Consider the following 13,619-nt stretch of genomic DNA (forward strand, 5'->3'; position numbering starts at 1 on the left):
CATCGATCAGAAAACATCGTAATATGAGCCCTTTAAGGAACGAAGCAATAAAAACTTGTATGTTCCAAATTTTCAGCGCCATAACGTCTTGAGTGTCATAGAGAGGCTGTTGTCTCTGCACTGAATGGGACCTTTGTTCAGAAAGATATACTGTTGTTTGGGACAGGCCTCAAAAACATGTGACATGGCTTTGATGACATGAACAAGAATATCATTTATGTGACAAAAATAAATGAAACTCATGCATTCTTAATATATGTTTTTTTTTTTTTTTAAGTACATTAATTTTGCATAACTGGAGTTGAAATATTTATACTAGCAGCACGGGATGGGATTTTTAAATTTGGTGCAAAGCTAATGTTTTTTACATCATGATCAGAATAGATGTATCAACTTGAAGAGTTCTGTGACTCTGTAGTATTTAAGTACCCATTTAAAAATATACTTTAGGAGTATCAGGAGTCAAAGTATTTCACGAAAGTGTTATTACAGTTGTGATTTTTTTTTTTTATGAATTTTGTTTATTTATTTTTGTTTGCTCAAAGCCAGAACTTGAACTAAAAAATTTAAGTCAGAATGTTTCCACAAACATGGTAAAAATAACCTGTCAAATCATATGAAAAGTACTTTTTTTATTTTTCACTGCTTTTCAAAAATGTAGTAGAGCAGAAAGTACAGATACAGCTCTCAAATGGAGTTAAGTAAAAATAAAAAAGTATCCACTAAAGTAAAGTAAAATAATGTAAAATAAAGTAAAGTACAGATGCCAGTACCTAAACATTTTTCTTAAGTGCAGTACTTTACTACTTGTACTTACTTTCCACCATTGGAAGTAAATTGTTTACAATTTAAAAGTAATTGTTAGCCTCAGACCTATTATGCACAGAGCAGATAACACTAATTGCAACATGAAGCTAACAAGAAGTTGGCTCACGCTAGAATTAATTTAGGTTTATCAAAATGATCTAGCTAAGAGCTTAATGATATAATACTAGTTTAATATGCTGCTAAGTGAAGTAGAACACATTAAAAGTACTAAAATAACCAGAAAGCAGATACTATTACACTGGATTTAGATTCAAGACTTTATAGTTATTACCTTAGAAAACAATGAAATTATGTTTAGAGCATCAAACACTGCTTAGTTTTGATGTAAAGTGCAATACTGAAAGTAAAAAGTAAAGGCAAAGAAAATTCCAAAAAGAGACTGGGTGAAGCAGCGTAATTATTTTCAACTCAATTATTCTGTCTGTGCACAACTTGTGTTTATATTTAACTTAAAACCCTGTTATTTTCATATGCACTTTTTGAGATAGCTGAGCCTGTGTAAACATAGATGGGTGACCCTTTCGCCTGGCCATATGGAGACTGCCAAAAGTCCAGCTGCACAGTATTAGGCCTCCCTTATGCTCTGGATCGTGCTATCATCCCCCTGGGAGTAATGAAGGGTTCTGAGATAGCCGGGGAGTGCCGTAGGAGTCACACGTCTGCACACCGCTCCTGTTCATCACCTAAATATCAGTCCATTACCCGCTAAAGCAAACAAATCAATGCGTACAGAGGAAGGACTGTAAAGCATGCACGTTTTTTATCAATGCGCTCACCTTACTTGGACTTTGAGGCTGGCGTTTTGGATTTTTCAGATGCTTGTGCAGGACTAGATTTAGGTCAGCTATGCCTAATGTTAAACAGTTAGATATGTCACATGTTTTACGACCATACTCAACATGCTCTTTGTGAGAAGTGTTGTAAAGTATGTCTGGAATGCATCATCTGTGTGGACCAGTACAAAAAATACTGACCATATCTGCCCAGATCAGGTGCATGTGCAGGGCATGTGTCTCGTGACTTGAGATTCTATTTGAGCGTTACTAGGTCAAGGCTGTGTCACAATACATGACTTAATTTGGATGATGGTGGCCTTCCTGTTATTAGTGCAGGGCAGAAAATTACTTGTACAGAAACCCTATAGACTTGCACCAGACCTTGTAAACGAATATACAGTAATACAAGCTCGGCCTGTGAGATGTATTGGATATCACATGTGCTTGCAATTAAAATTTGGTTTCAGCGTAATATATAAAAAGCACTGACTTGGCATGTTTTCCAATACTTAACTGTTGAGGTGGGAATAAAACATCTAATTAATATCACAATTTTCTAAGAGTTTTTCTATTAAAAACAGTGATCACTTAGTATTTGTATATTGCCTTTAAGACCTAACTAAACTCATTTTCTTCTTCATTTAGCGCCCGACAGAGCCTGACCAATAGGAGGAGCGGGTTGGGAAAATAGTTTTGTGTTTAATAGGATGATATCACATTGCATCTTAAGAATCATGATTTCATTGTCAAGCCTCACAGTAAACCACCTCAGTATTGACTTTACTCCTGTATTTCTGTTACTATACATACAATATAGTCTGTGTGTAAAATTGACTCCATTTTACCATTTTAATCCCTTGTTGTTTTTGATTGGTCTTTTGTTGATAACCTGCTCACACAGACAGAGTGGATTTATTCATCTCACCACTCGTAAAAGCCAAAGAGTTGCCAAAAAGCCAAAAAGTTGTAGGAGTAAAGATGTTTTTGGACGACTGAAGGATTACACAGACATCTCACCACTCCTAAACACTGAATGGTTACTTTACCCAACAAATTACTTTCATTTTTAATCTACAATCAAGTATTGTATGATCTGCTGTGATCAGTATTATATGTCTGTCATTTTGGCTGCAGAAAGTGACACTGGTCCCAGGTGAAATCAGACCCAGATTGGTGTATGTTTCTGTAGAGTCTGTGTAGATCACTGATAGTCTCTCCGCTTAACCTGGTTTGTGTTTGTCAGGACAGTCGGATGTCTGCACTCCGCGTCACATGACCATAGCCAGGGGTTGGGATTCAAAGGGGGTTACGGGTCAGGGCATCGACTTCCTGTGTTACTCATTGGCTGATTCTGCACAGGCACAAAATAGACTGCTCTGGAAGCCCACATGTAACCTCGGCGACAATAGTCAAAAACAGGAAAGAAAATGAGAGAAGAGGAACAAGTTTGAACTCTTCTCTGAGTTAGTGAATGTTTCTGGGTAGTCACACAGCCAGGAAAGTCCTGGTGATGGGAGTGGACTAACTGTCACTACATCAGTGAGACATTATTCACTGGTATACAGTCCAGAGCTAAAATAGACCAGGGCAACTAATGTCTGAATCTTATCAACCTGGAAATATTGATTTACTCAAACATGTTTTCATGCTGGTGCTTGTTTTTTTAATAATTGTAAAGTGCAGTCACTTACTATTGTAGCTACTGTAATAGTTAACAACTTGTTCCACAACAAAACAGTCAAACAGACATTGTGTCAGTGGCTCAGTGGTTAGAGCTTCTCCCCAACAACCCAAAGGACGACATTTCAGTCACATGGTGTGTGTGAGTTGGCGGTTTGACGTCTGTAGGCACAGACTGCCAGCGTCACTTGGGCCTGTTTACCACAAGCACCACAGCACATGGAGTGAATAATGACCAGTGTAGAGCTCTGAGAGCGTGTACGCTCGTAAAGCACAGTAAAAATGTCAGGCATTATTATTATTTACCAAATAATAATATTGTAAGTAAACCCCACATTATATTCAACTGATCCTTTTTCAGTCCTTGTTGCCTTTGACACTGGCCAATTTGAAAATATGTATAACTTAACAAGGCGACCGACCCTTTGCCACGAGCATGTAAGCTGAAATAGAAGATATGTTTTAACCTTGTAAAACCAAAGCTGTAAATCATGTGATGGCCTCAAGAGAATTTTAGCTTATTTTCTGCTGTTAAATCTGTCATCTGTTGTATATTAACTAGATATATACGCCAAATGTACTTCAGAGAACGTGTATGCACAAACTCATAAACAGAAACACATTCTTTGATACTTATGTGACGCTCCTCTGCCTGTGGCTATTAACTGCACTTCCAACTTCCAACCTTGTGAATTCACACCCAGCTCTTTACAACGCGTCCTCGGGGCTAGTCATCAGCTAAACCTTGCACCCAAGCGCCCGTGATTCATTACTGCTCAAAGGCACTTGGCAAATATTTGTCTATAGTGTAATCTTAACTCCCTTCCACTCATTTTAACGTCTGCCTTTTTGATTAGCAATTATAGAGCTATGTAGTAGTACACCTGTGCCTCAGACTCGGGGTTACTCCAGTCTCCTCTGAACTACATTACATCCACCTGTAGACTTTCCCTAAGGCTGAAGTTATATCACAGTGGACCCCTCCCTGTATGGGTTTCAATTTGTTCAGAGCTTATAGAAAGGAAGACGGCTTAAACAGTATTGAGTGGCATAATATTTTCAAATGAATACTCATACAGTTCTGGAGGTTTTTAGGTTTCGTTCTGGTTCTCATCTTAGGTTTCTGAAGTTGAAAAGCTTTAAAATGCTCTTCAAACATTATCCCTTCACTTTTCTTTACAGATGTTAGTTAATTATAGCAGTCACAGTGTGACAAATGTGGAAAAATATACAAAATCTCGAAGGGAGTACAAATATAATCAGTTTAAAGGGCCCGTATTAGGCTATTTTTGGATCTATGTTATGACGTTATCGCATCATAAACATGCCTAGAATTTTGTTTTTGTTTCATTCACACATGTTTAACACACAAACCTTTCTATTTAAGGTGAGTTCTTCTCTCAAACTGAAAACACTCTGTTCCACCTTGTGATGTCATCATGTGGTAATACAGGAAGTGCTCCACTGTGTTGTTTTTAAACTCCACACACCTTCACTAGAAACATTTGGATGATTTCAGACCTGGAATTGCCAATCTATGCTGAACTAAAGGTAAAGGTTAGCTGCTAACTTGAAATTTACCACTGCATGACATCACAAGGTGGAACAGAGCATTTTGAGCTGTGGAGATGTAGATGGACTAATAATAAACATGTGTGAACCAAAAGGCAACTCTGAGTATGTTTTTGATGAGGTAACAATATAATAACATGTCTTAAAGCTCACAAGAGACAATTTTATATAAGGACCTTTAAATATAAACAATCGTAGTTAAAGTAGAATTGCCGTGCCAACACATATGTTTGCCATAAGTGACATAGAAAATCATTATCATTGGAGTACACTGATCAATACAGAGCTGAAATAAAAGCGTATTCTAAAACTGGACTTTGTTTGAACAGGAGCGGTGGAAAGTTCCAGGCATTATGGCGCTGCTTATAAGTGTGTGTGTTCTTTTCACTGCCATGTGGTTGGCATCATCGCTCTCCAAGTATCCCCATTGGTTTCCCAGCCAGAACATCTTGTGATTCTTAAAAAATGCGGACTGACACACACAGTAAGCCTTTATGTGTGTGTGAAATCCTAGTCCCCTGGTTTTAGATGCTGCACATAATAAATCAAAATTACGCATTTTGTTCAAGTTAGCGGAACAGCTGCAGCACGGCATAAAACTGTGAGCTGAGGCTAAGCAGGAGGATTTATGCTGACAATTGATGTTCACAATATGGCATGATTAGTTTAGTATTTAGTGAATCCTTACGTCAACTGCTCTGCAATTCAACCCTTCTTTCATATTTTTGAAAACAAATCCTCAGTCAAACCCGTAAAGTTTATACAATCTATTTTCCCGCCAAAACTGAACCATCACCAGCAGTCCTTGAGCATGACTAATATGAAAAACACGCACTGTCTTCTTTAGCTATCCGTGACGCTTTTGTGCAAATTAACTTTTTTATTTTGAATGAGTAAAGGTTTTAATAGACCCTCATTATGTGGGTATTTCCTATGCAGATGCTATGAAGCTCTGTGGCGCTCTACCTCTAACTGTCTAAAACGGAGACACGTGTGCTCCTGACTAAGTGTGTGTATACGCTCACTTATGCACTGTTAGCTTTAGCGTTCAGACATTAGCGCCGGACTGTAATTCTTTCTGGTCTATTGTCTTGAGCGCCAAGGTTGAGCAGGAGCCACATATGGGAGCACTTTGTTAGGCAAAAGTGTTTTGAGCTGTCGGTGCGAGAGCGGAGCATGATTAACTGTGACTCAGGGGTAAAAAAATTAACCTTTTCAGTGGAGAATGTGGGCACTAATGTGGGCATGTTATTGTTGTTATGTACGTGTATATGTATGTTATTACGTATATATGTTGGAAGACATTTTGCAGATGTTTTTTATATTGCTCAAATGCAGTGTCGGTTGTTAAGACAGAGGGTTAGGGTGAAGTTAGGGTGAAGTATTTAGTAATCTTAGTCTTCTTCACTGTCTGTCACTTAATGTTAACCTTTTTTTATGGTTTTATTGAAGGTCCCCTGGATTAGGGCTGTGTTCAAAGAGAATGAAATGTCATATTTTGTGTGATTTAAATGGTAATTATTAAAAGTCTACAGAAAGCATTTTTTTTCATTTGTTTTTAAGACAAAATAAAACTGAATAAAAGTTTGTGATCAACAGAGTTTTTCGGCCATATTACCCAGCCCCATGAACCTACATAGATATTGGCAGTGATGGAATGTAACAAAGTAAAAGTAGTTAAGTACTGTACTTAAGTATAGATCCTGCGTATCTGTACTTTACTTAAGTAGATTTTAAAGTGAATACTTTTGCTTTAATTTGAAAGAAGATGTCTGTACTTTCTATTCCACTACATTTTGAACTGAAAAGTAAAGGACTGAAAAGTGAAAGTATTTTTTGTGATTATTTGTTACCTGCTGAAAGGGCTGAGGGGTTTATTTATTTATTTATTTATTTATTAAGGTCATAGTTTAAACAACAACAAAAAAAAAAAAAAATACAAAAAAATGGCTAGAAAAAACAATTGATCTGATCTTTTGAGCAAAATTCTGCACAAAATCACTCCATTTGAAGCTTCATAAAATCTCAAAATCGACACAAAATACTTTTACTTTTTACTCTTTAAGTACATTTTTAAAGTGGTATTTAATACTTTTACTTTACTTGAGTAGATTTTTGAATGTAATACTTTTCCTTTGACTTAAGATTTTGTTCCTTGCTTCTTCCACCACTGGACATTGGTTGTTTGGGTTTCATGTGTCATGGAAAATCAACAGAAAATAAGTATTCTGGGTTTTAACATTTGGCTTTTCAAGTGCTGTATTCTACAACATTCTCATAGTACTTCTCTCAAGGGAGAAGTTTGGTTCCCTGTCAAACATTCAGAGCCTAATTGAGCTGTGAGCACAACTAACCCTGCATGAAAACAAAACATCTTCACAACTTAGCACTGACTTTCACAAAGTAATATCTCCATAATCCAACATGTGGATGAAAAACACAGGTTAGCGCTGGGCCATTGTTCTGCTGAGCGTCCACTTGTCTCCATTGTGATCACGGGTCAGTCCATCAAAGTGTGGAGGCGTTTGGTGCAGTGTCTGCTCCACACTTCCTCTGTTTGTGAGTGTGCAGGTCCAAGCCACTGTCTCCTCACACTTCCTCCTCTCTATTGTCCACGCAGAGGCACATGCGCGGCTTCTATACCTTTAAGTCTTTGTCTGGCCTAGTCTAATCACTGTCTTATTGGGTTGATCCACTGCCAAGCTATTTGTGGTCATTCCTGTTATGAAAAGATTAGTGTCCCTCTGCTTTTCTGTCTCTCTGCCTATATATAACAATGTGAGCTGTGAGGTTAATGTCAGTATGTAGACATATAGTGAGAGGTGAGATTGACAGATCAGTCAGGATGGCTGTTGTTGAGGTACACTCACTGACCAACATTCTTGATTTGATGAGACTTGCAGCATTTGAAAAATGTGAATATCTTGCAGTTCATAAATGGTAAATGGTCACATTGTTATATAGTGCTTTTTCACCTTCAAGGCTCTCAAAGCACTTTACATCAAGGAATCACTCAACCATTCACACATACACCAGTGTACACAGACACTGGGGGCAAGGTGGGTTTAGCGTCTTGCCCAAGGTCACGATGGCAGCATTCATCCGTGGGAGCTGGCCACCAATCTCTGGGTCAGTGGATCTGACCACTCAGCCAATGATGTTTATGTTAAGAGCAGGATTCAAACCGCCAACCTTCAGATCAACCTTCGGATCAGTGGGAAAACACTCAGATCAGATACAGATTATACAATAAAAAACAAAAAAACAGGATAAGGATAATTTGTTAATTCATCTAAACAATTTTAATCCATCAGCACAATACAAATCATAAACATCTTTCTTGCTAATTACCACAAAATACTAACACTATTTCAACATCAAGTTTGGAGTTTTCTGTTCTGTTATTTCCATAATCTCCATGTCAGCTATATTCTAGCATGGATACACACCATAACCACATATGCAAACGTCTTTAACTTGAACTATCCTTTATATATTTTATTTTATACTAAGCATTATAGTGTTTTTGGATTTTTCACAAAACCTACATAATTAGTTTAGCCTTAACAGTAAAGATGGTTTAATGTGCTTTATAGATGCTTCTATTTTGAACAGCTTTCCTCAAATACTATAAAACTCTTTTTTCAGTGTGACAGTATAATCCCCAACATCATAACAGCGCGTGGGGTATTAGACTTATCCTCATTACCTTCTTTGTGTTTGTTGACACGGCCTTGGGTGTTTGTGGTGGCGGGTTTAAACGTCATCCCCTGACCCTCACCTGGCCCCTGTTTGGGGATGGGGACAGTAAAGAGGAGCATTGGGCCCAAGGCTGTCCTCTCAGATGTCTGCCGGGAAGGAATTATTCAGCCCCCTTTTTTTTAGTAACTTTCCATCATACACTTTTTATATTGTACCGCACCACATTTTTACACTTTTATTACTGTTGCTATGTGTTATTTCAGGCTCATATTGCACATTCATGGTCAGGGAAAATACTTTTAGCTTTCATTATAGGATCCATTTATTTTAGATCAATGCGGTAAACTGTCAAACTGTGGCACGAGTTCCTTTATTGGTTGGCGAAGTTTTCTACAGTGATTGGCTTTTATCCACATTTGTGAGTTTAGAGCTGCTGGTTTTGTCTAATGTTAGAACTGGTTTACCCCTAGTTTAGATGTGGAATAATACTACTACAGACCTGATTAAATCTGATTGTACTGCCTAAGACGCAGCCGGCTACTAGAAATATGTCTACACCAAAATACCTCTGATTTCAAATTGTAACTATCCAGCAACGCCTATGATTAAAAGCCCACTCTTCGAAAATTAACCACAAAATCCCTACATTAAAAACAGTTTGTAAAATGTTTGTTTTATGGATAGGCTAATCCCTCTGGCGATGCTGTTGTTTCCTCTTTTTTATGTCCAAAGCTCTCTTTAGCCCCATCATCCATTTGATCTGTGTCTGAATCTCGAGCCAAGTCTGGGGCGTAGTTTGATGAATGAACACCCTTCGACAGTACGAGCAGGCACACTCATCTGCCCTGTAGCGACTGGCAGCGTTCGGCAGTCTGGTGTCGGATCTCCTATCACTTTACCACACACCTTCAACCATCGCCCGGCTTTGGTTGTGTGTTTGTCCATGCCAAATAGTGAAAACGAGAATCCTTAACACAGCGGTGGCGGTGGTAGTGGTGGTGGTGGTGAGTCTGGTTGGTCGGGTGCCTGGGTGGTCGGAGCTTATGGTGCAGGGATTTGGTCTTGTTTGGTAATCTTACTTCATCTTTCCTCCCGCGCTTTATTTTCTCTGTCTCTTTCTATCCCTCACTCTTATGTGTGTTTTGGCTTTACACACAACAGACACTAATTACACCACTTATCATCGAGTGAGGTAACACATTTACAAATCCAAACTCCAAAAAGTACTTATCACTGAAGTTTATGTTTTGTTTTTGTTTAATTCAGATGAGTTTATGTTTTGTAATTGTACCTAATTGCATTACAAATATAAAAAAAATGATATAATGTTAATCCAATTGTGCTTCTCCGAGTATTTTTCAGATAACATCCTTGTACTCTCCTCTCTGCAAGTCTACACCAGACAAAAGCTTTCTGTGACAATGTTATTTATTAATGAATTATTAGATTAGATTAGATTCGTAGTAGTTGCAGTAGTAGTCAAACAAGTCGTATTAGTAAATGCAGTGAGTACTTTGATTTAGAAGCGCAGTTTTATCAGACAACTCAAACAACCCCCCACTTTTAAAGTCCTCTGTGGGGGGTAATTGCTTATCTAAAGGATAAAGCAGTCATAACATAACCTATTTTACCCTTTAGTCTGGATAAAATACCAAGAATATCTTAAACTCAACTGATTACTCTATTTTTTTATGTTAAGCAGTCCATATTGTGCCCTATGCTCCCTCAGCTAGCCCATAGAATTCCCAGAGTTGTTCGAGGAATCAGGCTATAAGATTTCATCATTTATTTAGACATCCTTAGAGACAAAATGTTGCTCACTTTAAGACCAGCTGTGCGTTAGTTGTGGTGCGATTGGCCCCAATACTGTAGCTGCCAGGTCTCGTCTGCGCTGTGATATAAGCCAGGGTTTTTCTGCATCATCCTTTCCCCTGGAGCAGCCAAGCATTGGATTACACGTGTTTCCCTGCTACACAGTCACAGCTCTGGCTTTCTCTTTGCGAGCGTTGCCATGGAAATAACAAAGCGATGCCTAATGTCGATGAGCACCATGGAAAGGATGAAAATGTCCTCAACAGGCAGGGAAAGTATTTAAAAATAAACCAATTACAAATGAGTAAGACTCCCCCACCCAATGCATAGGCTGTGTATATACTGTGTTATACTGTGTTATGTGTGGCCTATCATCAAGGCACCAGCACTTTAGCACTTTCCCTGTACAAATAATCCAACAGTTATGATAGATGTCCCCGAGAACTGCTCAAATGGGACTTCCTACATACTTTAGGGGTATTAAGTGATCCAGCAATCGCTTTAATTACACAGACTTCCCCTTCAAAGTGTGATCAAAGCGTGGTTCTACTAGAATGTTTACTTCCTATAATCAGCCATGCATTGAGGACTGCAATTTGTTGATGCAGGGACCGTGCTAGAGTCTTGTGGGGATAGTTGTAGAACCTACCAGCCCAGGCCCAGGCATTGGTACTGCATTACCATACCGCCACTTGCGCTGTTGAGACTAATCCCCAGTCACAATGGACGTACCTCTACTGTCTCCACTGGGGTTCGTCTAATGATATGCGCACCCAGATGCAGTCTATGGGTGCCTATTAGGCCAGACTAAGTGGGGGCACTGAAGAATAGAGGGGCATCCCGGGGAGAGCCAATGTGGACACTTTCATTTTCATAGAAATCATTTGTAATCGCATTGCACACACATTGTTTAACATAGTGGCTAAGAAGACATCCACATCCACATTAGACCATTGCGCGCGTAAAGCAAAGGAATATTTATACTCTCTTTGTCAAATGGAACCTCTTGTATTTTCTGCCCAAGATAACATGATATCAGTGTTTCGTGGATTGTGAGTGATCAGAAGGTGTCCGTAGTGTCTTATCAGCGCAGCGCAGGGGCGGAGTCACGGCGCAGTTGGCCATTCCTAAAGCTTGAATCACACTACTCCTCATTCACATTCCGGACGGGGACCGCTTCATTCAGCCTCACAGCGCTGGAGAGAACTTGGGAAAGCGTGGATATGTTTGTGTAAACACAGTGAAAACGTGACGAAAGATATGGATTTTGTATTTTTGGTGAACGACTAATGGACAGTTGCAAAGGTGTGTTTCTTTTTGGGTGGATTTACCATGCGCTAACCCTGGAAAAAGGTGACTGGACTGTCGTACAGGCTGGAGTTAAGTTTTGAGAGGAGGCTGCTGTTGGGCACGTCACTGGAAATGATATTAACACGTAAGTCCTACTTGATCAATTAGTTTTATACCTATTTTAATTATGTAAATGTGTCTGTAATCGTGCGTAAACGTGGGACGCTGTGACGCATGGGAACGGTCTTGGCAATCCTACATTTGCAGCATTTGTGACAAGTAATACAAGAGTTTAAAATGTTTTTTGTGTGTAATTACCTTATTATATGTTGAGTTTTTCGTTGTCATCTTCATGCCTTCCTCTGTGGAGAAGGCTTGATGTCAGTTTGTGTTGGACAGGCTACAGCTGGCACAGTTAAGCGTCTTTTTATTATGATTTGCGACTTTTCCTGTGATGTGTTGATGTTAACACGGTATAACTATGAGCTTTTATGATTTAAGAATACTTGGCATTTCTGTCTGTGCCTCTGCGCTCAGTCAAACTCCGGGAGCAGTGATGTGAATTGGATTATACTCCGGTGGGATCCGTGTGGGGAAATAAGGCCGTGAACTGGAATGTTTAGCCCAAGACGTATTTAGTGTCTTTGGGATTATCATAGTACCAGTGTGCGCCATCACCAGTCCCTTCAGCGCCAGTTTGTTCAATTGTCCTCAGCCTTTTGCCAGATTGGACACCTTTTGCTGAGTGACATGTGCTGCCACTGCATAAAAACCCGCTTCTTTCTAACCGTCTCGACTTGATTTACTACTTGAAGACTTGCCCACGCAAATTATAGCTATTGTTTTCATAGATGCCGTCTTATCAGTCATTTAAGTGCATATAGGGGGGCGAGTAAGCTTGAAGTGAGCCATATAACCATTAGAAACGTGACAGGGGGCTACTTTCTACGAATGCGCCCCAAGAAGCATTGACTTTAAACCTGGACACTCTGACTCATGACTTGGTGTTTCCAGTGGTGCCTTATTTTGGGAATGAAAATATTCCTCTGACTAAACAAAAACGTACCAACCATCTGCCTTGAACCTCTGTCTGTAATTATTTCTGTGCGCGCTCTGGTACATGTTTATGGGAGTTGGCGCAGAGCAAGGAGAGTAGCAGATAAGGAAAACGCGCTTCATTGGCACTCTTTGTCAAACAGGAAGTGTCCAAGGTTACCAGGCACTATCTCAAGGTTTGACTTTTGTGTGTAAATTAGGAAACTGGTTTAATGTAGTTTAGAGCACCACTTTGGCCCGTGGTATCTGATTTATATGGTCACATGATCCACTGTCCCCCACATCTGAGCATAAATCTGTCGTCATCATCTTTGAGGCCTCCAGGGAGCAGTTCTGCGCCCATCCATCTGGACCAGCTGTGTGTGAGCAGAGGCGGCTGGCCCAAGAGAACTTTTGGAATGGACCATAGCAGCAGTTGTAACCTCATTATTCTTTGGCTTGTATGTCAACGGGGCACCGCCTGAGGCCCGCCAGATGGTGATGGTATCCCTGGCACCGGCTCATTCGTCTAACAAGCAGAACTTCTCTTGCACATTTAACGGCAGCTGTCCTGGCCATGCAAGCACAAAACGTGATACCCATCTGGGGGAAAATCTGATATATCTTATCTAAGCATTCCACTGAAGGACAAATAGAAGCTCTTTTACATTTGTGCTTGGCTGTCTAGCACTAAAGTTATACAGCAATTAAGCAAAAGATTGTCCAATTTGGAGTTCTTAAAGCTCACATGTTCAGAGTTGAATTGACGTGCTCTTCAGCCTCATGGTCATAGATTGACAGAGAGCCATGATGTCTGGGATTCCTTATCAACTCACCTGTCTAGACCCTCTTGACAGTGCCTTCAGGGTGACCCACAAGAAGGACTTGATAAAAAAATTCCTTTTAGTTGCTTTATATGCTAAA

General features: G+C 39.6%; 1 protein-coding gene across 2 annotated transcripts in view; it reads left to right on the plus strand.

Moving 5' to 3' along the window:
* The window catches only part of dlc1 (DLC1 Rho GTPase activating protein), a 78,660-nt gene that overhangs the window by 44,529 nt on the left and 20,512 nt on the right, over window positions 1-13,619 (plus strand). Inside the window, exon 1 of one of the 2 annotated variants that reach the window (XM_033974276.2) lies at window positions 11,518-11,805. The exons of the other annotated variant lie outside the window; for it this stretch is intronic. Coding sequence (XP_033830167.1) covers window positions 11,793-11,805 — 13 coding nt within the window. The 5' untranslated portion in view covers window positions 11,518-11,792. Of the gene's footprint in view, window positions 1-11,517; window positions 11,806-13,619 lie in introns of those variants that run through there. 2 annotated transcript variants of the gene reach the window in all.

The sequence above is a fragment of the Periophthalmus magnuspinnatus genome, chromosome 1 (assembly GCF_009829125.3).
Source record: "Periophthalmus magnuspinnatus isolate fPerMag1 chromosome 1, fPerMag1.2.pri, whole genome shotgun sequence".
NCBI lineage: Eukaryota > Metazoa > Chordata > Actinopteri > Gobiiformes > Gobiidae > Periophthalmus > Periophthalmus magnuspinnatus.